The sequence below is a fragment of the Penicillium atrosanguineum genome (genome assembly GCF_028827265.1).
Source record: "Penicillium atrosanguineum strain IBT 20685 chromosome Unknown utg000001l_segment0_segment0, whole genome shotgun sequence".
In the NCBI taxonomy this organism is placed as follows: Eukaryota; Fungi; Ascomycota; class Eurotiomycetes; order Eurotiales; family Aspergillaceae; genus Penicillium; species Penicillium atrosanguineum.
In genome coordinates, this window is record NW_026623133.1 from 3,961,532 (window position 1) to 3,989,314 (window position 27,783).

Consider the following 27,783-nt stretch of genomic DNA (forward strand, 5'->3'; position numbering starts at 1 on the left):
TGGTCTTTCATATACGACCTTTTCCTATGGAGACTTGATAGTGACACCATCTTCTGAAAGCCGAGATGCGTTTATCGCCGCAGTAGAAATTTTCAATACGGGCTCGAGGCCTGGTGGCACCGTTGTTCAACTATATTTCGGTCGGAGGACCCCTGCAGCTGAACACACAGTAAAGTCGTTGATAGCATTCCAGAAGATCCAACTGGCAGACGGCCAATTGCAGAAACTCGAACTTGAGATTTTAATTCGCGATGCTGCTTATTTTGATGAGACTTTGCGAGCATGGGTTATTGATCCTGGTGATTACATTCTCTATCTTGGTGACTCGGCAGTTGATATTCTTCAATCTACGGATATGACTTTGCCAAGATTGTCGTATCCGCTATGAAGTGTTGAATTTTATGACGACTATTAATTTGGTATTCCGAGCTCTACATGCCATTAAGGATGTTTATTTTCTTGATCAACCCCTTTTGTATAGACGTCACGTGAAATCACCTGGGATGTTTGTATGCCTGAGGCATTTAAGACGCAAAGCGTCAAATGTCAGAATCTGCATTGTTTGCCACGCGATTAATCGCGCCATTCAGATCTCAGATTCCTGCGTCGACTTTGAATTTGCCTGGCCGAATTTGGTCTTCGCGGCCCACATGTGGAATCCAATTCTCTCATGGGGTCAAGGCAGATCGGCCAGAAGTCCGATCCTGTCGGGAACGCATCCGGCTATGTGAGGCTTGGCGCGAGCGCGTTCGCTCTTCACAGGACAAATAGAGCGATGGCAGCATTCCTTGGGCATACAGACAGGCCTTAAGGCAGAGACCAAGACTATTCAATATTCTGAGAACGGGCGTGTCAACGGACGTGCTGCTTGGGACATATACTTGTATTTGGTGTATGTTATTGACAGCATGTGGAGTCGCATTCGGCATCACACTCCGACACCATGACTCAAAAACCCACACATGGAATTTACCCCGTAAGTTCTCGTTGGAGACGATCTAAGCACAAGACACTAAACAATGCCTGTCGCTAATACTTGACTAGGGTTTGGTCTGCTGAGCAATGCGGGGATCATTTAACAAGGAAACTGATGCTCCTCTTTTCGACCGATCTAGATCGTGAGTCAGTGATGCCCAGAAGCAAAGCTCTGCACGACCTTGGCGTCATAGGTTGATCTGCGTGTTACAATTGACCCCTCTTTCATGCTGGAGAATGACGGCCCAAGGACCCAGATGCATGCGGGTAGACATTGAATTCTTGCCAATCGGAATATTGATTCTCTTTCGCAGCCGGTTCGCAACCGGTTCGAATCCGATATTCTTGATCATATAATTGAAGCTATGAGTGTTCGGCCCACATTGCAAGGAACTTTGTGAAGGTTTGTAGATGTAGCATAGGAGGTTGCCACCTGAGCTCCACAAATCTTAGCTGCTGGGTTCCGCGAGCCAGGAATTTGTGGCCAGGCCGTCTTAACCGAGACAAGTGTAGATTGAGCGATCAACAACCGCAACTACCAGATGCGACTGACTTAGGCTAGAGTTTCCCCCCGTATTGTCCAGAATCGTTTCGTTAGTAGGGCGCAGGGCGTGAAAAAAAAAGAGTGGCAGCCGGATGTGGAGCCTGAACCCACCCAAGTATTGGATTTTATTTGTTCGGCCGCGTTAAACTGGGACCCTGAGAGTGGACCTGGCTTTGGCCTTCTTGAATTTTCCTTGCAAATGTCGTTATAATAATGCCCCATCCCACATGGATCTCTGTCGAGCGTCTTCAATAATTCAATGGGTCATAGGTCACCAACATGTCCGACCACTTTCCCATGGAGGAGAACCTGCAAAAGGTCATGTCTGCTATAGGTTAGTTTACTCTTCACTCTAGTTAACACCTCAATACTCATATCCTTTTCAAGAAGACGAAGCCGAGTCCCATCATGACTCACAAGACTCATCGCGAGATTCCTCTGACCAGGAATCGGAAGTTGCACATGAACCTATCCAGGAGCGATATGAGAACCCATCGTATTCTCGTTTCCGCAAGGTGGCTTCGAAGACCGTCGTCTCTTTCGGTGTCAATGATCCCGAGAATCCAGTCAACTGGAAAAAGGTATCACTATCAATGCCGTTCGCAAAGTCATCAATACTAATATCTATTTAACAGTCAAGAAAGTTCCTGGTTCTTGCTGCTGGTGTCATGCAGGTCATGAATAGCACTATCGGCTCGTCCATTTGCAGTAATGCCATTCCTCAAATCGCTGAGGAGTTTAACATCACCAATCAAGAGGCCTTAGTCCTCCCCATTTCCATTTTTCTGATCGGCTATGTCGTCGGCCCGTTAATCTGGGGTCCTAGCTCTGAGTACTTTGGCCGCAAAAAGCCCATGCTTGTGTCGTACTGCGGGTTTATGATCTTCACAATGGCATGTGCCGTGGCCAATTCGTATGCCTCATTGTTAATTTTCCGACTTTTCAACGGAATGATGGCATCTGCACCAATAGCTACAACTGGCGGATTGTTTGCCGATGTCCACGATAATCCAACCCTACGAGGTCGCCTGATGGCTTATTACATGGCCGTACGTCTTCCTACTGTGAAGCTAATCATTTCTCACTAATGCCTAACAGTGTACCACATTCGGCCCTATCATCGGTCCCTGGGTATCTGGATTCGTCGCCGTTGTCGACTGGCGATGGTGTTTCTGGATTGGGCTGATCTGCTGCGGTGTTTCCTTCCCGCTCGTTCTTTTCATGCCCGAGACATATGGACCTGTTGTTCTGACAAAGCGTGCGAAAAAGCTGCGCAAGGATACTGGTAATTCAAACATCGTCTCGCCCTTGGAGTTGCAAAGCCGCAATCTCCGACAAATGCTCTTCCTCACGATGACTCGACCGTTCCGAATGCTTATTCACGAATCGATCGTCTCATTGACCTCGCTATACCTCGCACTCGCATACGCTATTTTCTACCTCTATTTCGAGGCTTACCCGATCATTTTCCAAGGGATTTACGGCATGAGCGCCGGCATTGCCGGTTTGATGTTCTTGCCTATTGGCGTTGGAGCAGTCCTCGCTTGTTTTGTCTTCATCTGGTACGATGGCTTCCTTGCCCGCGCAAAGGCTCGCAACGCGAAATGGGCGAACATCGAAGAATACCGAAGACTTCCTCTTGCCTGCATCGGGGGTCCTTTATATGTCATCTCCCTGTTTTGGGTAGGATGGACATCTTCACCGAATATCCACTGGGTCGTTCCATTCCTCTCCGGTATTCCATTCGGAATGGGCTATCTGTTGATCTTTATGGCCATGCTCAACTATCTCACCGACGCCTATGAGACGTTGTCTGCTAGCGCCCAATCAGCTGCTAGCTGCACTCGAAGCATCTTCGGTGCCGTCATTCCTCTCGCTGCGAAGCCGATGTTCAACCGACTCGGCGTGGATTGGGCATGCAGCCTAATCGCATTCCTCAGTCTAGGTGTTTCGATTATCCCATTCGCATTTATTCGCTACGGCGATCGCATCCGTGCCAACAGCAAGTTTTGTCAGGAACTGAAGCGTATCAAGGAGGAGGAGCGGGAACATTTCGAGCGAGAAGAGCGCCTCGGCAACGATTCCAACAAACTGCAACCTATTCCCTCTGCCAACACCGGCCAAGCCACTATAACAAGGGTAGATACCGCACAGACTGAGAAATCGGCCATAATTTGTTAGATTGTTGCGATAATCGCCACTCGAATTTTCAAAAACATAACGACCTTGTGCTTTCTGGTTTGGCAATTCCAAGTCTTGCAGCATTTTCCCAGCGATCATGACATGACCATACACTTATTCTTTAATCTATGTGCGCGCAGTGCCATGCCGTACCGACGACCGATCTTCGCTTAAGATATCAAAGATATTAGGTGCCCCTTTTTCATTGATCCCTTTCCTCTTTCCTTTGAGAGAGCGTATCTTACAAGGGTTATCAGGCTCGGCGTTCTTTATTGGCGAGTATTTGCATTCCTCGAGATTGATTTGACTACTACCCATATCCATAGCGTACCTAGGTCGATAGTTCTAATAGTATTGTTTCACGAGCAAGTATCGTTCTATGTTCTTGTAGCTAAAGGCTTGATGTCATAATAGCCTTTGATAAGTCTGTAAAAAAAATCTACTCCGTCTTCAGTCCAACCTTTCCAACCTTGCGTAACCCCCAAGCACCAATGACAGAGGCGGCCATCATCAGTGCGAAACAAGTCCAGAACACAGCACGATAGCCTGCCATCAGGGCGTCGGGCGATCCTTTGTTAGTGTATGATGACTCTTGAGTGACGCTCGATGAAACAATGGCAAAGACAGTGAGGCCAATCGATGTACCAAACTGCGCGATAGTGTTGAATACAGCTCCAGCAAGACCTTGCGTCTTGGGGGTAAACGAATCGGCGATAATTAGATTTGCGACAGTGAAGATGACTGGATCATGTAAGGTTCTTTCTTCGCTTGGGTATCAGGGTTGAGACATACCATCCGCCGAAAGAGGGCCCAGTAGCACGGCCCAGAACGCGCAATACCACCATGACCAATGCGGGTCAATTATGGCTAATAGCAGTGGTGACCCAGCACTGAGGAGCGTAGTTACAAGGACGAGATAATTGGCGTGAAGGCGGTGCACTAGGAGACCAGTTGCAACGTTTAGAATAATTCCAATAATCACGTTGGGCAAGAATCGAATAGCAGCCTGGATAGGCGGAAGGTCTTGAACTTCTTGGAAGCTTTTCTCGGTTAGCTAAGCCACTTGAAGAGAATGCAAGTAACTCACAAGAGACTGAGAATGGTTTCTGTTCCGTTCAGAACCGCCCAGGTGAGAAGGACCATCAAGCAAATCGAAGCGAACGCAGTGTTCTTCCACAAGGAGTTAGGAATCAGTGCGGATTTGCCGTTCTTCTCTCGCCAGCTCATCCACCACATGAACACAGGGATACAGGCTGCCGCAATACACAACATGGCTATGTTCTCGGCATGATCAATGTTGCCAGGATTATCAGTGATGATGCTGTACTAAACTCAGCAACTTCCCACACATCGAAGGTCATTGAACTTACGCAAAGACATATGATACCAAACCCAAGCATGAACTGGAGAGAACAATACCAACCCAGTCAATCTCATCCCGAAGTCTGCGGAGCGTGAAGGCCTCGCGCGGCTTATCGATCGGCAGCTTGAAGTAAAGCATGAGCGTGAGAACGGCCGTGACACCAGCACAGAGATAGTATCCGAAACGCCAACCGAGGCTGCTATCTTGGAACAGGCCACCGAAGACTAGACCTATGGAAAATCCAAGTGGCTGCCCAAGCCCCAGGCAAGCGAAACCAATGTTTCTCCGTTTGCCAACGGGCATGCTATCAGTCATAATACTGAAAGCGGTTGGAAGGCACATGGAGGTCGCAATGCCTTGAAATGTGCGGAACAAAATCATCTGGATGCCAGTTTGAGCGACACTACAGGCCAAGATGAATGCGCACAGACCCACACAACCGATGAGATTAATGCGTCTGTTACCAAGAAAATCGGCCAAAGAGCCAGCAAGGAGAAGACAGCACCCATTTGCAAGGCTGTTAATGGTTAGTTCGGTGTCTCGACAAGAAAGGTCAAAACTCACGAATAAACGGAAGCCGGCCTAATATGCCCATGTTAGTTAGTACTTTGACTCCAGAATAAACTGGGTGACACTTACCAAAGCAGCAAATTCTCTGGTAGCTTCAAATCTGCCGCGATTTCCGGTAAACCAATGGTCAACAAGCCACCACTCATACTTCCCACAAAGGTAATACCCGTGAGGGCAGTAATGAGAATGACAGCTCGAGTCTGCGATAGTACATCTTCTCTATCATGAGTAAATTCAGAAGAGGAGTGATCCTGTGATAGTCGACTCCCAAGTCGAGTGCCTCCCCAAGAATTGTTTGAAGAGGAGTGGGTCAGGGAAGCCTGGCGCGAGTCATCCACCTCAAAAGTCACTGGGTGCGAACCAGCATAGATGCTGGTAGTGGTAGTCGCCATTACTAGACAGTGCGGATAGATCGCTAGAGCATAAAGAAACTAAGCAATGACAGTGTGTTTTTCTGGCAATCATCTGCAGAAATTTGAACCATGTCAGCGGAGAGTGGAGGCATGTCAAAAGGCGTGGAGGTCAAAGCCTGTCATTAGTCATTTCCGGTTGTGGGGACAGGGTCCCATAGTTCTTACATAACTGCTTTATAAGGTTGAAGCTGCTGGGGAATGAGAAAATCGTAAGTTTTTGAGTTTTTTGAATCAATTACTATGATTGTAGAATGCGCTTTTGCAGGAAAAATACGTGGCAGGCTTTGGAGATGTCTGAGCGCCAGACGAAGCTGATGCTTCCGCAATAGGAAATCACTCACGCAGCCTCGCCTTCAAAGTAGTCCAATGTGATCAAGCACCATAATTGAAAAATTGCGTCAATAAAGTCGAAATTCATGCCTATAACTAATATCGAACCAGAAGGTTAAATTAAATGACCAATTGGCGTCTACGCTCCAACCGATGGAAAACCGTCGCAGCATGAAACTTGTGAGCAGTCATATCAATCCTACAGGCCAACTACGCAACCAAATCGTAAGCTTTTTGCATGATTTCCGTCGGATACGGCGGCAAAAATTTGACTAATAGCCAGTCGTTTTTTAAATAATTGACGTATCATCAAGATATGTCATGCTGCCGGAGGCTGCATTTGGAGTCATGTGAGCTTGATGCTACATCTGTCTACGACGGGCGTGTTCAGATCGTTAAATATGTGCATCTCCAGCTCTTAAATTTTAAATGAGATACAACACTGGCGGTTATACAATAGGTCTCGTGGCAGGATGAGTACACGAAAGGCTTTGGCCCGGACGACGTGGGTCAGCCGACTCCTAGATTTTGACGTATGGAAATGAAAAATAAAATGGCCTTGATTTTTTTTCAGCAGAACATCAAGTAAAAGATATTGATTTTGGCTGAGTTTGAAATTTGAAACAAATTGTTCTGAGAAGGTATGTCTGGAAAGTCCGGTAAAGATCGGCGCCGAGCGCACGCTGCCCAAGGGTTTGTCTATTGGATAAAGAAATACACTCTTCAAAGTTATTTCAATCAACTCCATGTCCTTTCATGCTCCCGGTCTAGACGAATCTTCAATTTTTATACAAAAGTCGGGTCTAACATTCTGTCCCGGCGAGTGCAGTGCAACGCTCCCACCACTATACGGCATTTTATTACAAATATACTTCATAGTCTCCTCCAGTTATTGTCCGATGGAGGGACTAATGCAAAGAATAAAGCACGGTCCTCCTGCTGACTGGTGGAGACTTGAATCATTTTGAAGCAAGGCTAGGCGACAAGGCTAGGCGACAGAACCGAGAATGGCTGGCCAGATAGCCATATCAATAGATAAGTGACCGACCAAACAGAGCCTCCAGAAAGCACCTCACTCTCACCATAATCTGACATCAGTGATCCACTGTCTGAGCACAGTAATCGCGTAAATTGCTTCGTTCCTGTGCCGTGGTGGCGGTGATAATTTAAGTCCCGGCCATGAAGGTGACTTGCATCGGTCTCCACTGACCTTCTGTCAGTACAACCTTGATCAAAGTTTGTTTCCTCGGCGCAAAAGCCCTCGAGATCAGGATTATTCAGACTGAGTCGAGGACTAAATTAAAGTGGGTAGATAAACACCCTGGATGACGAGGATTAAGGATGTCCATCCGTAGATTTACTACGCAATGAATCAGCCCCATATCACTGAAAAGAACCTGGTACAGCTTTGCATTTGGACGATCGCATGACTTCATAGCCAGGTCGATTGCGCAGCCATAGACTAAGCTCACTGGAGGAAGGTACAACGGGCGGGCAAAAGCAAATATAGAACAGGATTTTTGCTTTGGACGGATCCAGCGCCACAGGGGGAAAAAGAAATGAAAGGATCGACCATTGAGAATCCGGATCTCTGCATAATTGATCTATGATAATACTAAGTAAATTTATAAGTGGTTGTTTTCTTTTCAGGGGAATGTTTAAGAAAATCGAGATATGAGCGGCAAGCGCGCCATGCGCGAAAGGGGCAGCGGTTGCAGCGGAAACCCCAGATGGCCGCAGATGGGGCCCGTGGAGTCGGGGGAGGACCGTGGAACACAGCGGAGGCCATCGATTTTACATGGACCTGGTGATCCTAATTGTACCTGCACCTATGCCTAATGTCCGTCAGTCCGGGGTCGTTGAATTCGTGTGCGATCGCCCATTCAAGCAAGCAACATAAACATCCTGGTACAAATGTCTTGGGGGCCATCGGGGCCGGGGAAGAGAGGGTACTGGGTCCCGCTAGGAAGAGATCCCCACACAAGACGTAGTCTGATACGTCAGAGTGCACATGGACTTCTTAGCTTGGTGAGGGCGTGATGTGCACCAACTAGATCGGGTTACTAGCCAGTCGGGTCGGCCTTGTTGAAACTGCGCCGCCCTGTTTGGGCGATCCTCTTGGAAAACTCGAGGTCAGCAGCTGGACTCAATCGAACAATCACTAGGTACTCCCGACTCGCCTACCCTAGCTCGGGCATCACCCCGACGCTATCCGTAGCTACATGGTCTTTGTTTCCCGAGTTGCCTTTCCCCTGTCACCCCCTGTTTACCGATCATTCCTTCGGCAAACCTTGGTTCACGAGGGGTCGCGCACGGACAGTATACGCGAACTTGACGATTATTCGAAGCTAAACGTTGTGCCTAGATCGTGCCTAGCGACTGGGTCAGCCCATCAGCCCATCAGCTCATCTTCAAGCGCCGATTTGCCTGCAACAGGAAGCCTGGTCCCGGACCCGGTCATTCTCATACTCCACTTCATACCCCGAGACACACCGGCACAGCCTAGCCTCGACCCGCCTTGATGACCGAAGCTGAAAAATAAAATCATCAAAAATGCATAGCCCAATGATCATGTGGCTGTCACGTCTTTCTGGGAGGCGAACTCTGGCTTTTTTTTTTGCGGGGAATCCTTGAGCGTATCACGGCTGGTCCGTACACTCGCTGTATCAGGAATGCGAACTGCAGCTGTTTGGTCCTTGGTCGGTATCCATTTTTTGACTTGGAGCTAGTACCGCTGACCTTACCGTCTGGTGATCAGCTTTGTTTTCTGATGCCTGGTCTCCGATGGGGTCAATTCTTCGCCCGCCTGGGGCGTGATATATTTATATAGCCGCAGTCCCAGCCGTTGGTCGTCGTTATCTTCCTTCATCTCTTTCGCCTACCACTGCGTTGCTTTTTCTGCTAATTTTAATCCAAAAGTTCCTTCTTTGATCACCGTTCAAAACATTTGAAAAGTTATCTAGGTAGACTCTCAGAGTGGCCGAATGGAGGAAATATGACCGTCTTCTCACTGGTGGCACTTCCTATCATCTTCCTCTCTCTGGTCGTGAGATATCAAAAAGAAATTCGACATTGGTTGTGGAATCGTCAAAAAAAGAACCACCAAAATGAGTGCGCAAAACCTCCGTCCGACCTCAAACCACAGCCCATTAAGGGCAGAGAGCGGTACCGCGTCATGATGGACATTCGCAAGCTAGACGCCCAAAATTGGCTTACCCTCGACAAAAACTACATGGACGAGCATCGCGTGCGAGATGCCCTGCTTCGCGAGAAGAGGGACCAGGTTATCCAATGTCTACCCGAATCGGTCGACGCTTGCCACGAGGCACTTGAAGAGGTGTCCAACTTTTTGTCGCAGCGCTTTCCTAACATGTTCGAAACTACCATGTATAACAGCAAGCCGCACATTCAGAATCGCATGACTGGTGAAATGTTTGAGCTCGGTGGCTCGGTCCCAAATGAGAACCTCACTGACGCCCTGGAGGCGGCGGTGCGGCTTACGATGGAGGATTTGAGCATCTTAATGAGGAATGAAGATGATGAATATTATCTGTATGTTCTTCATTGTATAGTTTCGCTGTATTCTGCTAATAAAGTCTTCAGAGCTGCTAGTGCGAGTCTCTTCCCTACAGGATGGACAGTGGACCAGCGAATTGGGTGGACAATCTCCCGCATGCACGAGCCAGTACCATTATGGCACCAACAAGTAGCAACATCAGTCAGCAAGTAAGTCAAGCTTAACCTTTCTATCGATCGCGACAATTTTAACAATTGAACCAGATTCCTTGTCCGGCTAACCCCAAACTCTCCAATGGAACGATCCAACTACTTCGTTGAAGTTAAAAGTCCAAACGAGAACCTCTTCGACATCCTCTATCGCCCAGGATCCCTCTGCGAGAAAAAACTTTTCAACCCATCCCCTGATCAAATTATCATCCGCCGCGAACGACAGACGTTCCGCCGACTACCGCGCACAGGCGCTATCCTCTTCGGTGTCAAGACGTTTTTGACTCCTCTCGACGAGCTCCCTATGCAGGAGTTGGAAAATCTGGCCAAGGAGATGGAGACTTGGCCTGAAAACGTGGGTGAGTACAAGGGGAAGAATGTGTGGGGTGCGAAGGTGAAGGAGTTTTATAGATCAAGGACGCAAGTTGAGAAAGTGGAGGTATAACCTCCGTGATGACTTCAATGGTTATGAAATTGCCAGGATTTGCATTCTTTCTTTTGTTGAAAATGGGTGGCTGTTTGAATATCTTTTTCTTCGTCCTTCTTTCTTACGCTATGCATCTCAGGGTTGTTTTTTCCGGATGTCAAAATGTTTCCAAAATGTTGTCCATTGATGAGCCATATTGTGAAGGAATTCAAGTGCTGTAAATGTTGTAGTTAAACGAGATAATGCTATTTGCGGTCTCAGGACATGTTCAAGTAAGAAAGGTCAAAGTCTATAGTAAACAAAAAATGATAGAAATTAAGAGGCATATCAGAATCTGAAAAATCTGAAAGACAAAAGAAAGGTCCTGACAGGGTATAAAGGTCACTAAATCTTTGACAAGGGAGGCTTGTCCTGCTTTAATCGCACAACACCCTGTTTGACTTTGTTAGCGCATTCGGTTTATAGGAGCCAAAAGTAACATACCTCTTGAGTGCAGGTGGCGATCAACAGGCCGTCCTTGGACCAAATCTTCTGAATAGCCAGCCCCCGTCCTTCTCCGGCCCATGGACTCTCCGACTCCATCAACATCCACTCATCGGCCCGGAAGGCTCGCGGGTTGTGGAAATAGATCGAGTGGTCGAGACTAACCATCATGCCGACCTCCTTGTGGTCTTCTTTGGGTTTGAAATTGTTGGCATCATTCAAAGCACCTTCCAGCTGGCGGCGCAGATCGGCAGCTTCCTCCTCCTTCAACTCCTGCAATGCCTTGGCGATGTCCTCATCGTCCAAATCGGAGGGGTTCTTGAGTGCCTTCAAGAGTTTTTGCAGTTCTGCCGGGGAGGAGAATCGGGGAATGTCGTGAACACGGGCGACTGTACCAATGAAATAGCTGTCTGTAACGTAGGCGAGTGCAGACAGATGTGCTTGGTAGCCGCCGCCTTCGGAGATAGGGCCGCGCGCACGAACATATCGTCGGACTTTTTTGTCTTCGGGATTTGACGAGCTTCCTAGAACTAATTAGCGTTCTACGTACACGGCTAGTTTCAGGAGTTCCCATGGTGATTCACACGTACTGTTCACAATGCCCGCCTTTCTCGACTCGAACGGGCCACCGCCCGCGTTGCTCAAAGCTCGAATAGTACCTGGCTCCAACTCATCCGGGAGTTTTACCTCAGGCTTGGTCGATGCGTGATCGGCGGTCTTCTCGCCGCCGCTCCCGACCCGGCTGAAGCTCAGGGTGGTGGTGAAAATCGGGCGGCCCCGCTGTCGCGCCTGCACGGTACGGGTCACGAAGCTTCGGCCGTCACGTACCCGTTCGACATGGTATAAAATGGGAATTTCGGAGTCACCGGCAAGGACGAAGTAGCAGTGCATGCTATGAACGGCGAAATCGGCGGGGACTGTTCGCATGGCGGCTGATAAGGACTGCGCGATCGCAGCACCGCCGTAGATTCCACGAGCACCGGGCGGGTGCCATAGTGGTCGGGTGTTGGTGAAGACATCCTATCGAATCGAAATGCCAGTCAGTTATTGATGTGCAAATGTTGCGCAGCGAAAGGGCAGTCGTACTGGGCCGAGGTCCACCACTGGAGTCAGGTCAAGGACATTCTCGATCAGCGCTTTAGAATGATCCCGCGGAGGGGGATCCAACAAAGTCACACGCTTGGACATGCTGTCTAAATTCACTTTCGTGAGGTTATTGCAAAGACAAAGAAGGTGTCTGATCGTTGGAAGGGCGTTGGGCCCACGAAGCTCCGGATGACGGCGGTCTCCCGGATTAAATGCGGAAGGAGCCGAGGTCCAAACTTCAACGCGTGCGCCGCGCGACTTAATCTTCGCTTCTCGTTTCACATGTACCTCACGTTCGCTATGCTATTATAGTGTCCAATGTTGAAACACAACTCGATCTCACATGTTCATCTCATCCTCTGGCTATGCTTTCCCATCTAGTCGGCTGGTTCGGCCGGTCGCAAATCTTTTGCATCGGTTCCAGTCCAGACAACAATCCACCCAATTGATAGGTATCGGCCTTACTGCCCCACGATACATTGCCGAGCTTTCCTTCCGGTAACAATCAGAGCAATTGTCGCCGCTGCGATTCCTCTTCGCACAAAAGAGGCGTGCCGCTTTCCGCCAGATTACCCTGGTTTGGTCCATTCTCGCGATAAACTAAGTACGCAGCAGGAAGTTGACCAGGTGTACAAAGTAAATGACAGACCCATAAGAGCCAGACCACGGTTCCTGAAGACCTACTTACCTCTATCCCTCCATATTGAATCTACAAGCACAACCTTGTCGGTCACTCACTTTACTGGTTGCCCAAGGTGGCCCTAAGCGGCTGACCACTAGGTATCAAATTTTGCTTCAAGAGCCTCATTATTCCCATGTTCATAGTCTTGTACATCATAATGTCCTCACTTTCATATTCCCAATTTCTCTGCGTCAATACTCAATGTTCTAGGGATGATCTGAGAGTGTTTCCGCCCCTGTGTGCTTCCTAATCAGGTTGAGGTGGAAGCAATCGCTTACGCTGCATCTTATTTGGTTGTAAGTCTTGGTCTTTTCAAGGCGGACTTTACTGACTGTAGCTCATTCCCCTGCTCACGAGTGACATGACCGCCGACGGATTTGATCAGGGCCTTTAGTCTGTATTTAACGTCAATTATCTGTATTCTCAAGTGAGGCCATTGACCGACCGATCGACGTCCGATTCGCTGGCACCGTCTGCTAGGGTGAACTTATGTATTGATCAGTTGAGCTACATGTGTCTTGTTTACTGAGAGTAAGAAGACTCACCGTGTGCAATGGCATCGTAAAGTTTCTCGGTAAAAACCAACAGACTGGACAAGGCGCTCTATTTATAGGTAAAGAGACTAAAATGACTCAAGCGTTAGCCACGGCATTTTGGGGTGGTAAGGTGGTCGGTCACGATGATATCATTTTATTGCCTCTATACATCGAACTCAACTTAGAATCAAATCTACGATTTGGGTGATTGATTTTGACTGTTTATATGACTTGTCAACAAACATTTGTATTGCCAATGCACTCACATCGAGAATATCATGCTCCATCTTGTATCTAGAATGACTATCTTAAGGGGAAAAAAAAATAAGGTATGATGGCAACGGACGTTGACCCATTCCTAATTCGACGCTCCCTTACCGATTGCCCGCCATTTGGGTGAAGGTTCCAAAAATCGGACTTGTTGATAGACATTCAAGTATTTACAGAATGGAATGCGTACACACTTTTCATTCTTCAGCGACAGCAAATGGTGTAGATATGACCTAAATACTGCTGTCAAAGTTTTAGATCCCGTCCATCTTTAATTCGAGGACACACATCATATTGTGGTATTGTCAATTTCCTTTTGGACAATATCGATGAGCTAGGAGCTCAGTTTCAAATTGCATAGTCTCAAAGACGTTCCCTCCGGGGCTCGAGGAGCTCTGCTATATGTCATCATGTCACAATGTGGCAAACTCAAGGGTTGCCTCGTTGGTAAGACATTCTAGACTTCTCAACCTTTTTCTTTGTCGATAAATTGTATTTACATGTATTTTATAAAAATCTAGTTGTTCAACCTTCTGCCATAGTCTGTGCATTGCTCAAGGTTGTGAGTCTACTGTCTTCCCGTTTTCCCCCGGACATATGTTGATCTGTTGAACGGTGGAAAAATAGCAAACGCCACTTGAACTTCGGCAACTAAAAAAAGCTCATAGTTTCCCCTAGTGACCACGAAAATAGAAGCACCTCACAATTGGAATGACTCAAAATATATCCATATTGACAGCCGGTGACGTTCCGACACCGGTACTCCCAAGCCACGCCAAGCATTCCCGCCACCCTTTGCGACCCTAGGAGATTATTCAGTAAGCAGAACAGCATCCACAACAAGGATTTACACCAATCCATTCCAGCTATGTCAGCTATTCAGAATAGCTAACCAAAACGGAGTTCTAGTACTTTCTATGAATTCTTGGCGCGCTGCGGTGAACTGGTCAGAAAGATCTCATCTACACTTGGCATTGGAGATTACTCCAACAAGAGACCCAATCAGGGTCCCAGGTTTTCGGGACACTGGTTTGATTGCTAGAAAATTTAGCCGATACCCACAGGATCAGGGTGCCGATGAGTGCCATTTTTAGCTCAGAGTGTTCCGGGTTTGGGCTGTCATGCAGGCTGACGGATCACTTAGTCTGTACTTTGTCAGACACTAATTAATCTAGCTGCAAGCCCTGAAGGTGCAAGCGACCGTGGGGCATGCTAAATAAATGATGAAGTAACGCTTATCAACTTTCATCTAACGCATACATATCGTATTCGGTGGGGGCAAAATTTGTCCGTCAGAGCTACGACATCAGGACGGGCGTTGATCTTCAAGCCTTGGAGAACCGTGACGTGCCATCAAGGTGATATTGTGCAAAGTCTTTCTAAATTGCTCTGTCTCATATTGACTTCTGTGAATGGGTTTGCTTTTGAGCAATTAGATTGAGCAGCATTGAGAATACCCATAAACACAAACCTGCTACCGATCAACCTCCAATCCAACCTCTAGTGAGAGTCATTCAATATCTTTAAACTCACTTACGAGACTTAAAGCAAGTACATATTAATTTTCGGAAAATTGTACCTATCATGTGGAGTCTTCCAAGAAGATGGTGAGAATCTCAAAATTGCCGTCACCATCCCAGACGTGTGATAGCTTGCATCACCATGCACTCGCTCCTGCAGGCGAAGAAATCTAGCGATCAAATCATAGCATCACGGCAACGCCGAGGGTAAGCAGCCCGGAGTAAATCACTCTAGTCTTAGCAAGAACTTAGCAAACTCTTTGTAAGTATTACTGACCCAACTATGGAGCCAAGATGGCATCGTGCTATAGTCTGGCTAGGTATAAAGAGGATAGCATTCCCAGAGCTTTTGAGCATCACCAAGAAACAGTTCCAAAGCTTCACAGACAATTACAACTGTTCAATTCTTTCAAGATGTTCATCTCCAGAGCAATCCAAGCCGCAGCCCTGCTGGCAATCTCTCTGCCTGTGCAAGCATGGAACAGACTGGACAAAGACAATGCGGTAAGTTAATCCATGACACTGTCTTCCTAAGAAACGAGACTGACACAACCAGGCCCTCCTCGTAATTGACCACCAAGTCGGTCTAGCCTCTCTAGTCCGTGATATCGACACCAACGACTTCCGCAACAACATGCTCGGCCACGCCGCCATCGGTAACGTTTTTAACCTGCCAACGGTCCTTACCAGCTCCTCCGACGTCGGACCAAACGGCCTCTTGCTCAAGGAAATCGTGGAAATGCACCCCAACGCCACCTTCGTCCACCGTCAGGGCGAGGTCAATGCATGGGACAATGCCGATTTCCGTGCCGCTGTCCGCGCAACGGGAAAGAAGCAACTTATCATTGGCGGCATCGTGACTGAAGTTTGTACGTTATACTATCTTCTGTGGCAACTGGGTGGAGAGCTGTGCTGACGAAACAGGTACCGCGTTCCTGGCTCTTTCGCTGATTGATGAGGGGTACGAGGTCTTCGCGAATACCGATGCTAGCGGAACATTCAATAAGAGACTTGCTGATGAGGCGAATCGGAGAATGGAGAGGGCGGGCGTCACTCTCATGGGTTTGTTCGGAATTGTCTGTGATCTGATGCGCGATTGGAGAAGTACTCCTGGTCTGGATCAACTGCTGCCCTTCCTTGATAAGTAAGTTCTATTGCTGATTCGGAGTGATGCTTGCTAATGCTTTTAGGTACCAATTCGCTTATGGATTGGTTGCTCGCCACCATGCTGGTGCTATTGAGAATGGTACTTTGTTCCCCGTTGAACAACTCTTGATCTAAGCTGCTGCAAGAATCGCTTGACTCAGAGTCCAGCTCGGTGGGTGAAGTAGGGGGGCGGGGAGATGTAGTATGGAGGCCCAGGGAGATTAGGGGCATGGAGTGTGGGTATGATGGTACCAGTACTTTGAAGATATAGCCTTAGCCTTGTCAACGAAACAGTCTACGTCTTCGAAAAATAAACAGAATAAGCTCGAAAAGAAGTTCCAGTCATGTTCTAGCACTTTTAAGGGTGCCGTGAAGGCATCGCGAGATTGTCCCAAAGTCTCAAAAAGAATTCACTTTGGCAAGGACCAGAACGGTGGAGATTAAATTGAATCATTCATGCGTACAAATTCAAATATAGTACATGGCCTTGAAGGTATTATTACTTTATTTTTGTAAGGCGCCTTAAGGACGGATGGTCTGATATCGCTGAGAGCTTGGATAAAAAATTGAATTTGCAATATGTGCAAAGAAGAAAAGTATCGCCGTGAAGGTAATAGTTAGGTGGTATTCTCATATCCCACAGTGGCATGGGCGTCCTCGCAGAGGACCGTACAGAATATAGCAGTCTCCTCGAAGGGGTCGAAGCCAACCTGACTTTAACGTAGTTTGCCTAAACCAGGATGGATGTGCTGAAGTGGCGCATTGGGTCATGCCACAACGGAACATAGTCGCGACAACATGTTAAAAATCCGAGGTAACTGTAATCAGATAATACTGGCGATAGTCATGCGAGAATGCGCCGAGCTCGATCGACGCTCCGTCGAGTCCGACCCCACAGCATCAGGGTGGAGCATGCTGGATTCCTGTTTAGACTCCATGGGCGCATCCTGGCGTTCACATCCTCTCTGCTGCTTCTCACTGAGAAGGTAATGTGTCGTCTTCTCAATCCATTCCCAGCCTTCCCACTCCGCCTCCGGTTCTTGTGGAACAGGAGTCGCACTCATAGAAGACATGGCTTCCAGGTCCGAGCCGGTCTCGCTACCTTGCCAGACCCAGCTGCCATCGGTAGTCCCCTGCATATCTCCGGAGATGTAGGCGATCATCTCTTCGTCATTTTCTATGTTCATGGGGTCGCCTTGACGTGCCCGGGCGATCAAGGTTCGGAGGAAGAATGCTAGATACCTTCCACAGGCTGTGTTGACAGAGCGGATGTCGCCCACGGCTGCGCTTGCTTGGATGCAGATTAGAGCGGCGGCAAATTCTTGTCGGTATAGAAGGAATAGTGCGCAGCGCCAGATGTGTGTGCAGAGGAGTATGCCTGCGCAGGATGCGAATAGTGGCCGCCAGTCTCCTGCACTGTTGCGGTCTCGCATGCAGCGGGAGAGGATGTTTGCAGTGTCGATTGCTGTTAAAACACAGAGTTCGCGTGCGGAGGATCGATCGGCGCTGGAGCAATAGGGGGAGATATTGTGGCGGTGGAGGAGGAGACGGGCGTTTTGGAGGTAAATGATGGGCGCCAAGGAGTGAGGATCGAGGCTTTGGTCGCCTTTCGGAAGAAGATCGACGGGGAAGGTGCCGAGACATGTGTTGAAGTGACGTTCAAAGGTTTCGAGGGTTGCGGGGCTGATAGAGGTAGATCGGAGGGTACGAGTAAGTTGACCGATTGAACGGACGACGTGGATCGTGGCGAGCATCGGGGTGATTTGGTGGTCTTGACCATCGGGAAGTTTGCCGTCTTCGATAAGGTATTGGTCGTCCACCAGGCAGGGAAGGTCAATGTCGCAGTCCTGGTCATTTATCAAAACCGGCTTGCCCATCTCCAGTGCAAGTAACCTAAATGTGTAAGCAAGAGCATTGTTAGTATACGGGGGGCTGTACTAACCTATCCCAAGTGTATAAGCCCCACCATAGACGCTTTCGCATCTCGCCTTCGACCGGTGGCCAAGGCCCAAGGTCAATGTGAAGTCCAATCTCTTGGGCCACACGCACCGCAGATCCAATCCAGACCCAACTCGCCGATTTTGAGTTAACCTCATAGAGGAAGATGCTCACTAGCAAAGCCGCGCGGGCTCGGTCGAGGTTGAAGTTGTCTTGCCAGACGTCTATAATCCCAGAAGACAGACGCACGAACTCTTTCCCCTTTTCCTCCCAATCGGGCTCCGCGGTGTGGGCAGTGCCACATGCAAAGACTCCAAACAGCACGGCAGCCCATTCACTGGAGACACCCAATATCGAGCCTTTTCGATAAATCTCCTCGTACTCTGTCGTGAAAGAAGGCCAATGCAGGACTGGCAGTATTGAGTGAATACAATTATAATACTGGCCAAGTAAGTGATCGGCAACGTCTTTTGGTGGCAGCGCCGGCGCATCACCGGTGACGATCGATCGCGATCCATGTTGTTGGTATGGCGTGGGTACTTTCAAGATGCCGCGGCCGTGCTGGCGGAGATTAGTCCGCACCTCCGATAAGTCTTGGAAAACGGGTGCCTTAGGTCGTCGCGAAGGCTTATAGTCAATTTCGGGAAGCATGACGCCTGACTGGGAGGCTGTCTCATCCAGATCCATCGTGTGGTCTGGGCGCATCATGCCGGAGCGCGCATGGTGCAGCTGCGACTTGACGTGTGCGAGCTGCTTCTCCAAATCCTGAACTTGTTTAATAGAAGACATGCGCCGATTTGTCTCCTTAGTGAATTGACACCGAACCTTCCGGTTGCTGCATTCCGTGCAGCTGGTCTCGTCGGAAGCGTCGCATTTCACTTTGCGCTCGCGACAGGCGTCGCAACTCGGATCCTTCCTACGCTGACGGTAGGCTCTTTTTTGCTGCTGCAAAGAAGTTGGCCCTTGACCATGTCCGACCGGGCTGGTCTGGTAGAGCGAGGGTCCCGAGACTGATCCCATCGGGGCATCGGGAAGGCCGCTTTCAGCGGGCGACCCGGACGCCGAATCGTAGAAACGCCCATAGGGCGACGTAGAAGGACCCGGGGGTATCTGATGCGGCCCTTGGGGCATAGGCTGTAGTAGATGAGACATGCGCATTCCGCTGTCAGGTCTACTCGGCGGGGCGGAATGCAAAGCCCCAGCGGGAGGGAACGCGCCCGACGTCACCGAATGCACCGGAGGAAGCTCGACAGAGTTATTCGGGGGAATTCCCTGACGAAAGTGAGATGGCTGCATCTTGGAACAAAGTACTCCATCCACGGGCTCCACCCCTTGAAGCAGAAACTCCCCAAAAATAGAAAAAAAGGAAAAGAAAAGTCCAGAAAGAGGGGGAATGAATATGGTTTCAAGGTCACGAAGGCCACGAAACGATCAGGCTAATCATGTAATCGACGAACAGGCAAGAATACGCGCTATAACCACAGCGCACTCTCGCTCATTCGATCACTTGAACTTTCAGGTACCAAAACCAGATTGAGTTGGTCATTCGCGAGCCTGATCCAATGAAGCCATCGTCAATGCAATAAAAAGGGCTATTCGAACCGGGATTGGCGGTGGGGAAGACAGACGGAGAATAAACGAGAATAAACAAATTAAAGAACGAAAAAAGAAAAAAAAATTAAATAAGAGAAAAAAAGGTTAGGAAGACCACGGATCAAGCCACGTCTACAGACGCAAGTCAAATCGGATCGTGGAGATGCAAATGCCGAGGTTTGGACAAGGAAGGCGGCGAATTAGCCAGGAAGGTGATCGAGTTCAAGAATCCAGGAATCTTGTACAGATGATCGACGGGAATGCAGATGCAAATGCGCTCAGAAGAATCGAACCCTCAGGTGCCGTGAAGAGGAGAGGGAGAAGAAGGGGAAAAGGTGCACTGAACCAGATCGACGGCAAAAAGAGATGGTATTGGGATCACCGTTCCCAAGGGCTCCATCAGGGTCCCGTATTAACGACCCAGAGATCGCGGAGAAAAGGACGACCGGGCTGAATTTAGGAATCTTCAGCCGAAATGACACCCGCGCTTCAGCCGGGTCTCGCCCGAACATCTGCTTAATTTTATCTACTACTCGTTGACTCCAGCCCTAGGTGAAGAGGGTGATGGTATCAGCTCTTCGTCTCCCTCAACTGAAGTCAGTCACCTCCGTGAGGTTCAGACCTCTTGGCCAAGTATCCCGAGATCGGCAAGAGGCAGTGTCGATGGATACCTGAAGCAGTCGAGAAGCGCTCGGCTTATTTGGATGAGCCAGTCGCGGCAGCTGGAGTTGAGCGCCCGATGTCCACACGGGCCCACCGTCGGGAAGCCTGGTATTCGGTGAACCTTGTCCGTTGAGTCTTGCTCGATCCGGAGAAGCGATACCAAAAGGCCACCCTAGATGGAGTCGGCAGAGTTAGCGGTGCTCCACTTGGTTCGGGAGCGCAGTCCCCTTTAGAGACCGTGACAGGAGGTGTTAGATCGTCCACAGGGGGCGAGACGATCGGGGAAGGGAACTGCCAAGGGCCCTGCACTGAACTAATTTCCTGTATTCTCCTGGTTTCAATGCTTCACTACTTTACTGTTTCAATGGTAGGGATGACGGCGCTAAACTTCAACCTCCTATATCTTCGGTTCACCGGGCCCCCGGGGAGATTATACTCTGTCAAGAACAAGTCTCCATCAGATCCAGAGGGAAACCCCGACACGAGTGGATGGCATTGGCCAGAGAGTGCCCACCCCCTTGCACAGGGACGTACGTACTACGCGGTATGTGGGATGAAGATCTCGGCGCCCGCCGTGCCGTGTGCTTAACGAAACCCTCTCTTGGTCCTTATTTTTTCCCAAGCCCCGATGATCGACTCGGAAGTCATGCACCGGACCACATGGAAACCCAGGCCGGATGCTGACCCGGACAGTGGAACCTGGTGGCAAACCGTCTTCTTCTCACGGCCAATCTTTGCTCTTTCTGTCTGCCGCGCCCGATAGCCCCCAATCATCTTGAACTTGCTTGAGGTCAAGTCTCATGGTGGTCTGTGTCCGCAATTCGAAGTTGTACCTGTCCCTAGTTCCTATTTTCCTCCCCGTCCGAGTTTTGTCCGTGCTCGGCTCGGCTCCGGCTCAATTATACCTTCACTGTAGAGTTTGATCAGGAAAAGGCTGGAGTCCGTGCGTCCCACGAGACTCACAGCACGAGTTGAAGCTGAAGGCTCCACTACGTATGTTAAGGGAGTAAAGGAGCAAGGGTTTGCGTGCCCACGTACTAGGGGTCGGATAAGTTCTCCTGAGCTAGTGCACAGCCGTCATTAAATCTCCTAGGGTTGGCACCTGTACTGCCATACCTCCCTGAATCACAAGCCACGGACAGGTCACAGGTCACAGGAGCTCAACTGTCGACAGTAGCGGCAGAGAAATAAGCACGGACATCACTGCAGTTGTCCTCCTCAGCCGCCCGCCTCGTTAGGCTACTTCTCCGTGATCTTCGGCCAACGCCCCCTCTTTCGTCTTTCACTCGTAACGTCCTGAACGTCCTAGGATGTCTATCACGCCTGGACCGTGGCCCTTGGCGCGCGGGTCAATTCCCAATCCTCGCCATACCGTTTCCCCGCACGCTTGCAGCTTGCTCGCTTCGGGTACGTGATAAGATGTATCGGACCTCTCCAGACACGACCCTTCAGGTCCCATGTTCGGCGATATAAATGAAACGGCGGTTGGCGGGTGCATTCAACGCGTCGTTGCCGATTGCGCCATTTTCAGCTCCGGCGTCCTATCCATGCCAAATCGAGCCACGCTCAAGCGTCGTATCTGGATCGCGGGCAAAGCCTTGACCCGCAATTCTTAGGGGGTACGCTGGGTCGCCTTTGTGTATGCACTACACACGATGCGGAGCTTCCTCTAGGAACTGGACGGTTCAGCCGACGCCTCGGTTCGTACCGTTGCCTGCCATGCAGGATGTAATGCCAGGTTTATGCATTATCATCGTGCGGGCACATGGACCTACAAATATTACTGGTAAACAATGGTCGTTGGGATCGCCGTGTTGGCCAGGTCGGCAGGAAACGCACATTTGATCAGCTCAACCAATCTTGGCGTTGATTTCGCTCAGCGACGCCAATCACTAGCATGTCTACCTATAATACGTAGTCTTGTCCCCCCTGACAGCTCCCGACTAGTAGACCATTTAACGTCAGCCACCACTTTCTAAGAAGAGTCTTACGAGAACCACCGGTCTAGAGAGATTAACGAGGCAAAGAAGGACCTGTGTAATGTAACCGTAGGCGAGCCCAACAATCCAGCAAGTTGGCGAGCAGCGAAATTCTATTGTGCAGTTTGTGTTGCGGTCAAGTCTATTTTGCGCCCCACAGCGGGACAGCGATCCGAGCAGATGAAACAATTCCGGTCAGTAACCGAGGCTTTCCGATTTGTTCTGCGTTGCCAGTTCTGAGACCTGCCACCCCATCTATCTGAGACCGGAGCACTCCGCGTGCTAAATCGCGGGAGTCTCAGATTTAACAGTTGCTTGGCTTGATCTATGACGTCTAGATCGGGCTTATCGGGTTGCGCCGAACAAGCGAACGAAACTAAGCTCTATATTAATTGCACTGCGCGTCAATTGACCTTGATGATTCCATTGTCACTGGGGGGTTAAAACTAAAAAAAAACTAAACGGAGGTTTTTGGGGGCGTTATGCATTGTCCGGGATCGGATCACCAAACCATCCAATCCAAATCGTAGCAATGGCCCCTCAGTGGGATGAATGTGGAAAAATACTTCCGGTCCATCGCATTCTTATTGACATTATCCATCTGCAGCTAATTACTCTCTAACCGCGTAGCTTCGTCGGAATTTCTCGTCCACATGCGAGAGATAGTAGGTTCCGGACGCAAGAGCCTCAATGCTCCCAGTGGGAGTGTAATTCTTCTGCTGATAGGCTTGTTCGCGGGCACGGCACATCTACGCTTGATTAGCTGGAAATTTCACCTCTCACATCAGCTTCTCGCTCACCTCATCGTAAAATTCGGAGGAAACCCTATCCCGGCTAGCCAGCCGCGCATGCAAGTCGATCTTAGCCGCAATGCCACTCACATCACCAACAACTCGCAAGCTGAACAGGGTGCTCGCCAATCCACTTCCAAAGCTGAACACCCCCACACGGCTGTTGATGAGGCTCTCGCTGGGCGTGTTGCTGAGCAAGCTGACCAGCCCCGAATATACACCAGCGGTGTACATGTTCCCGCACATAGTCGGGACGGTCAGGCTAGGCTGCACGCGGTGGTTGAATCTCTCACGAGACAATCCAATGAAGAATTTTTCAAGACTCTTGTCATCAAGGGACCCTTCATAAGTTTGTTCCCGAATAGCAATGGGTACAACGTCCTCCCCGAAAAGAGGATTCTTCTTATCCGCCACCGAGTCATTGTACATCAACCGCGCATAAGACTTGGAAACAAGCTTGCAATTCGGTGCATGAAACACAAAGTAGTCAAACTCATCCAACGGCATATCCAACACATCCCCATCAACTCCATTCTCACTCGCACCCTTCTTCTTCTTCTTCTCCCAATACCGCTGGTAACACCCATCAAGCGCCTGCAAATAACACCTAGACGAGTAATGCCCATCAACAAGCGGATACTCCGTCTTGAAATCAGGCTTATAGAAATCATATGTATGCCGCATATAGGATGCCCGTACCGGCTCCAACACAATCGGCGCATCAGCCCCAATCAGCATGGCGATACACCCGGCGCCACCTGTAGGCCGCGCCGCCGGCGTTTTGTAGAGAGCTATATCGGACATGACAACTATAGCATCGCGGCCGTCCCAGGAAGATGACTCGATCCAGTGCACGGCGTTGAGGAAGGCGTTTGTGCCGCCGTAGCAGGCGTTGTAGGTGTCCGCGCCTTCGATGTCGGGGTTTGTGGGGAATAATTGCATTAGCACTGATTTGCAGGATTTGGCTTTGTCGAGCATTGATTCTGTGCCTACTTCTAGGCGGCCAACGGTGTTTGGCTCGATGGTGTACTTTTGGAGGAGGGAGGAGACGGCTGTTAAGGCGAGGGAGTAGAGGTCTAGTTTAGTAGTTAATATGGTGTTCTGGGAAGTAGAATGTATGTCTTATTCTTGATGGTAACGGTTCAGAGGTGATGCGTACCCTCACGGTCGTCACAGAAGCTCATGTTCGTCTGTCCTAGTCCGATGGTATATTTTCCAGTACTGGCACCAAGGAACTTCTCCAGGTCGGATTGGGTTACATACTAGCTGCGGTGTTAGATTGATTGTGGAAGCAGAACTGTAAATTATGAAATCATACTCGGCTGGGAAAGTAGATTTCAATGGCTTTGATGCCAACGTTTTGAGGAGCCATATCTGCTGTCGGTTTCAGGTTTGTGGGTGCTGAGCTGGATAATTTCCATTGAGAACCATCCTGGCACGAGACCCTTTTTCATACCTAATCTTCCGACACATGTGTGGATCTCCCTGTTTCCAGCGCAGTCCCAGATCTGTCCACCCTTGTGGGCCAAAACCCCCAGCCCGTCCCAAAGAGCCAATCCTATATCGACATGCTTCTGCACCCAAGCCATCAACAAGACCAGCGAGAGAAACAGGCAAGTTCCGCTCGACCGATATGCAACAAAGACACGTACAGTGACATCGCGGTTGCCTGTTTGGGGGTCATTCGTGGATGTACACTGTAGATCGGATCCTGCTTCATCACGGCAACGTTGCACGTCGGGCGTACAATAGATCCCGAACCCCGAGCCGAACGGAGCCCATTATCGAGAAAATGGGCAATATGTGTTGCTAATATACTGAGTGCAGCTTTGACCTTGTCTGTGGGAGGCCCGTTAAGTTGGAGACAGCTTGGCTCCGGATCGTTGTATATCGAGGACTTTCGTCTTCAAGGGTCTTCACTTACGCAGAGAATTTTCAGAATCTTGAAAGGAAATCTCCAATGAATCAATGTATCAAATTGGGAATGGAAATAGCAAAATTGAATAACCCGCCACAACTCCCTACCGAGGCCGTCATCCAGCCAGATGCATCTGTCTTCTGAATCTTTTCTCCCAGTAGTACTACAACAGATTACTGTTTCTGCTGCGCCTCATACTTCTCCACGATGACCTCCACAATTTTTCTCAATCCCTCCATTTCTTCCTCGACTGACATGCCGTGTGCATTGGGGTCAATGCTGCACCCGACGTAGACGGGCTTCTTGGTCCGCCGAGCGACAATCTTGGCCACCCGAGTTGTGTACTCGATGCTTGATGCAGATGTGTAGATGGTGGTGGCTATCGTCGAGTTTGATGATGCCCGCTAAAGAAAGAGTTAGCTAGTATTCAATGACGGGTTGGGAGGTCAAAGGGTGTAGGTCTAAGCGAAGATAAAGGGCTAGTGTCAGAATTGATACATGGAGTGCATCGCTTGAAGTCACATGAGTTGCGGAGAAAAGATGCAAGGGAATATGCAGAAAAAGACGATGATAGGGGTATCCAAATACAAATAGGCCAAGCAAATTGGAGTGCCAGAGACACTGGTCTGTAGATATGTATCGAAGTGACCACGAACACATGATTGGAGTATACGAATCAAGCATCACAAATAAACCGAATATTTGGACGCAATGGCCAGTGAATAAAGAGCGATGCGATCAACAAAACCGAGACTTACATCAGGCATGGCATAAACAAAGCTCCCCAGCGGCTTGACAGTTCCTGCCGAGTCACCAGGAGTGGATGTGGTCAAGAATGCCATAATGCAATGATCCAAGAAGGTCAAGTGCACGTGTCCCGTTGTATGCAAAGCTCTGGGCAGGGGAAAAGAGAGTTGCTGGGGTTTGAGCTCGGGAGTCACTCGCTCCGTCTGAGGCAGTGCCGGCGCCGCATCTGTTGCCATGATTGATTGCCTCGGGGGCTCTGAACCAGTAGATAAATATTAATGGGTTCTGATGTGGGAATCAGGCGCAGTAAAGCTCAGGGCGAGATGATGTTGAAGATTCAAGTCCCCGCGGTGAGGCAAACACCGGCTCCACCAATCCCACCTCAACTTTGCCCGCACCGCACAACTCATCTTGGATCTGCGCTCTCCACTGACTCAGCAGAGCTTATGTATCCAACCCGGAAAGATACATAGCTCCTCGTACTCTAGTCATAATGGACTCACAATCTTTCCACAGCGAGGACCAGCGCAGTTGGCAGGGCGACTTCGACCCATTCGATGACCCGGAAGAGCGGAGGGTACTGTTTGCTGCTTTCGACTCTTTCAGGTGAGTGACAAGTAGATTGTTTACACCCGACATAAAAATCCAATAGATCGGTTGTGTTTTCATTTGACTTTGATCATTGGCTAAGCTTCTCCAGGCAATATCGTCGCACGGCGCACCAGAACACTACTCATCGCCGTCGACAGGCATTCTACTCTCTCCCGTCGGAGCACTGGCAGATGCTATCGGAGCCGCCATTTTCTATCTTGGATAACCTCAATGAGGTAGATGATGCCATCGATACCAATGCTGAGCTCGCAGACAAGATTCTGGACGGAGGCTTGGAGTCCTTCGGACTCGCCGCAACTCCCGACAAAGAGGACCCGACACAGAACTGGCACGGAACAGCCACTGCATCCGACGTCAATAAGGCGCACTCGACTATCCGCCAGTTTTACCGAGACTGGAGTGCTGAGGGGCGCGTCGAGCGGGAAGTATGCTACGACCCAGTGCTCCAAGACCTTCGCACCGAGTTTCAGGCTCGACGGGATGCCAGCGAAGAGATTAAAGTGCTCATCCCAGGCGCAGGGCTAGGCCGTTTAGTGTTTGATGTCTGCCTCGCGGGATTTTCCGCCGAGGGCAACGAGATCTCGTACCACCAGTTGTTGGCCAGCAGCTGGGTTCTAAACCACACCGAGGGCCCACAGAGCCACACGCTCCACCCCTTCGCGTTACACTTCTCGAATCTGAAAACCCGGGCACAGCAATTGCGGAGCGTTCAGATCCCGGACGTGCATCCGGGCACCGCTATTGGAGAGGCGATGCAAGCCAACCGGTCTGTCGGGTCAATGTCGATGTCGACAGGTGACTTTGTGGTAGTCTACAATGAGCCCAGCAACCGACAGACATTTGATGCCGTGGCGACCGTGTTTTTCATTGATACTGCACCTAACCTGATCCGTTACATTGAGGCGATTCACCATTGTCTCAAGGAGGATGGGCTGTGGATCAATGTAGGACCTTTATTGTGGCATTTTGAGGATAGTCATCCCCGCAGGGACGCAGAGGGGGATACTACAGGGATTGGGGAACCGGGCAATGTGGAGTTAACCGAGGAGGAAGTGTTGACCTTGGTCGAACGCATGGGCTTCAGAATTGAGGCGCGGCCTGACGATCGGCGGCCGTGCGGCTACATCCAGGACGGCGATAGCATGCTTCAGAACATTTACCAGCCATCGCATTGGGTGGCGCGGAAAACGAGAGTGGCTGGCGCCTGAAGGCTGAAGGCTGAAGACTGAAGACTGACGACTGAAGGCTCATGGCCCCCAAGTAATCTCCGGAATACCAAGTCTAGATCTC

At 49.6% G+C, this 27,783-nt stretch overlaps 9 protein-coding genes across 9 annotated transcripts; 4 read left to right on the forward strand and 5 right to left on the reverse strand.

Annotated features, from left to right (window-relative positions):
* Positions 1-1,798: 1,798 nt before the first annotated feature.
* On the forward strand, positions 1,799-3,700 carry N7443_001546 (MFS transporter; the record flags this gene model as incomplete). Its single annotated transcript, XM_056881602.1, has 4 exons — positions 1,799-1,853; positions 1,907-2,100; positions 2,155-2,568; positions 2,618-3,700. The coding sequence occupies 4 exons, from the start codon at positions 1,799-1,801 to the stop codon at positions 3,698-3,700; spliced, it is 1,746 nt and encodes a 581-aa protein (XP_056746840.1).
* Positions 3,701-4,139: 439 nt separating this feature from the next.
* N7443_001547 (putative MFS transporter) lies at positions 4,140-6,025 on the reverse strand (the record flags this gene model as incomplete). Its single annotated transcript, XM_056881603.1, has 6 exons — positions 4,140-4,441; positions 4,493-4,740; positions 4,788-5,021; positions 5,071-5,580; positions 5,628-5,645; positions 5,703-6,025. The coding sequence occupies 6 exons, from the start codon at positions 6,023-6,025 to the stop codon at positions 4,140-4,142; spliced, it is 1,635 nt and encodes a 544-aa protein (XP_056746841.1).
* Positions 6,026-9,371: 3,346 nt separating this feature from the next.
* N7443_001548 (heme-dependent oxidative N-demethylase family protein) lies at positions 9,372-10,547 on the forward strand (the record flags this gene model as incomplete). The annotated part of the gene is made up of 3 exons (XM_056881604.1): positions 9,372-9,928; positions 9,980-10,102; positions 10,157-10,547. The coding sequence occupies 3 exons, from the start codon at positions 9,372-9,374 to the stop codon at positions 10,545-10,547; spliced, it is 1,071 nt and encodes a 356-aa protein (XP_056746842.1).
* Positions 10,548-10,988: 441 nt separating this feature from the next.
* On the reverse strand, positions 10,989-12,200 carry N7443_001549 (uncharacterized protein; the record flags this gene model as incomplete). Its single annotated transcript, XM_056881605.1, has 3 exons — positions 10,989-11,536; positions 11,603-12,032; positions 12,099-12,200. 3 exons carry the CDS (start codon positions 12,198-12,200, stop codon positions 10,989-10,991), a joined length of 1,080 nt encoding a protein of 359 aa, XP_056746843.1.
* Positions 12,201-15,520: 3,320 nt separating this feature from the next.
* On the forward strand, positions 15,521-16,387 carry N7443_001550 (putative isochorismatase family hydrolase; the record flags this gene model as incomplete). Its single annotated transcript, XM_056881606.1, has 4 exons — positions 15,521-15,610; positions 15,663-15,975; positions 16,031-16,250; positions 16,297-16,387. The coding sequence occupies 4 exons, from the start codon at positions 15,521-15,523 to the stop codon at positions 16,385-16,387; spliced, it is 714 nt and encodes a 237-aa protein (XP_056746844.1).
* Positions 16,388-17,076: 689 nt separating this feature from the next.
* Positions 17,077-19,486, reverse strand: N7443_001551 (transcription factor domain-containing protein; the record flags this gene model as incomplete). The annotated part of the gene is made up of 2 exons (XM_056881607.1): positions 17,077-18,145; positions 18,195-19,486. The coding sequence occupies 2 exons, from the start codon at positions 19,484-19,486 to the stop codon at positions 17,077-17,079; spliced, it is 2,361 nt and encodes a 786-aa protein (XP_056746845.1).
* A 3,550-nt stretch (positions 19,487-23,036) lies between these two features.
* erg13A (putative hydroxymethylglutaryl-CoA synthase) lies at positions 23,037-24,588 on the reverse strand (the record flags this gene model as incomplete). Its single annotated transcript, XM_056881608.1, has 4 exons — positions 23,037-23,174; positions 23,226-24,292; positions 24,376-24,478; positions 24,535-24,588. 4 exons carry the CDS (start codon positions 24,586-24,588, stop codon positions 23,037-23,039), a joined length of 1,362 nt encoding a protein of 453 aa, XP_056746846.1.
* A 719-nt stretch (positions 24,589-25,307) lies between these two features.
* N7443_001553 (proteasome assembly chaperone 4 family protein) lies at positions 25,308-26,117 on the reverse strand (the record flags this gene model as incomplete). Its single annotated transcript, XM_056881609.1, has 2 exons — positions 25,308-25,538; positions 25,893-26,117. The coding sequence occupies 2 exons, from the start codon at positions 26,115-26,117 to the stop codon at positions 25,308-25,310; spliced, it is 456 nt and encodes a 151-aa protein (XP_056746847.1).
* Positions 26,118-26,374: 257 nt separating this feature from the next.
* N7443_001554 (uncharacterized protein) lies at positions 26,375-27,701 on the forward strand (the record flags this gene model as incomplete). The annotated part of the gene is made up of 2 exons (XM_056881610.1): positions 26,375-26,487; positions 26,582-27,701. 2 exons carry the CDS (start codon positions 26,375-26,377, stop codon positions 27,699-27,701), a joined length of 1,233 nt encoding a protein of 410 aa, XP_056746848.1.
* Positions 27,702-27,783: the final 82 nt, after the last annotated feature.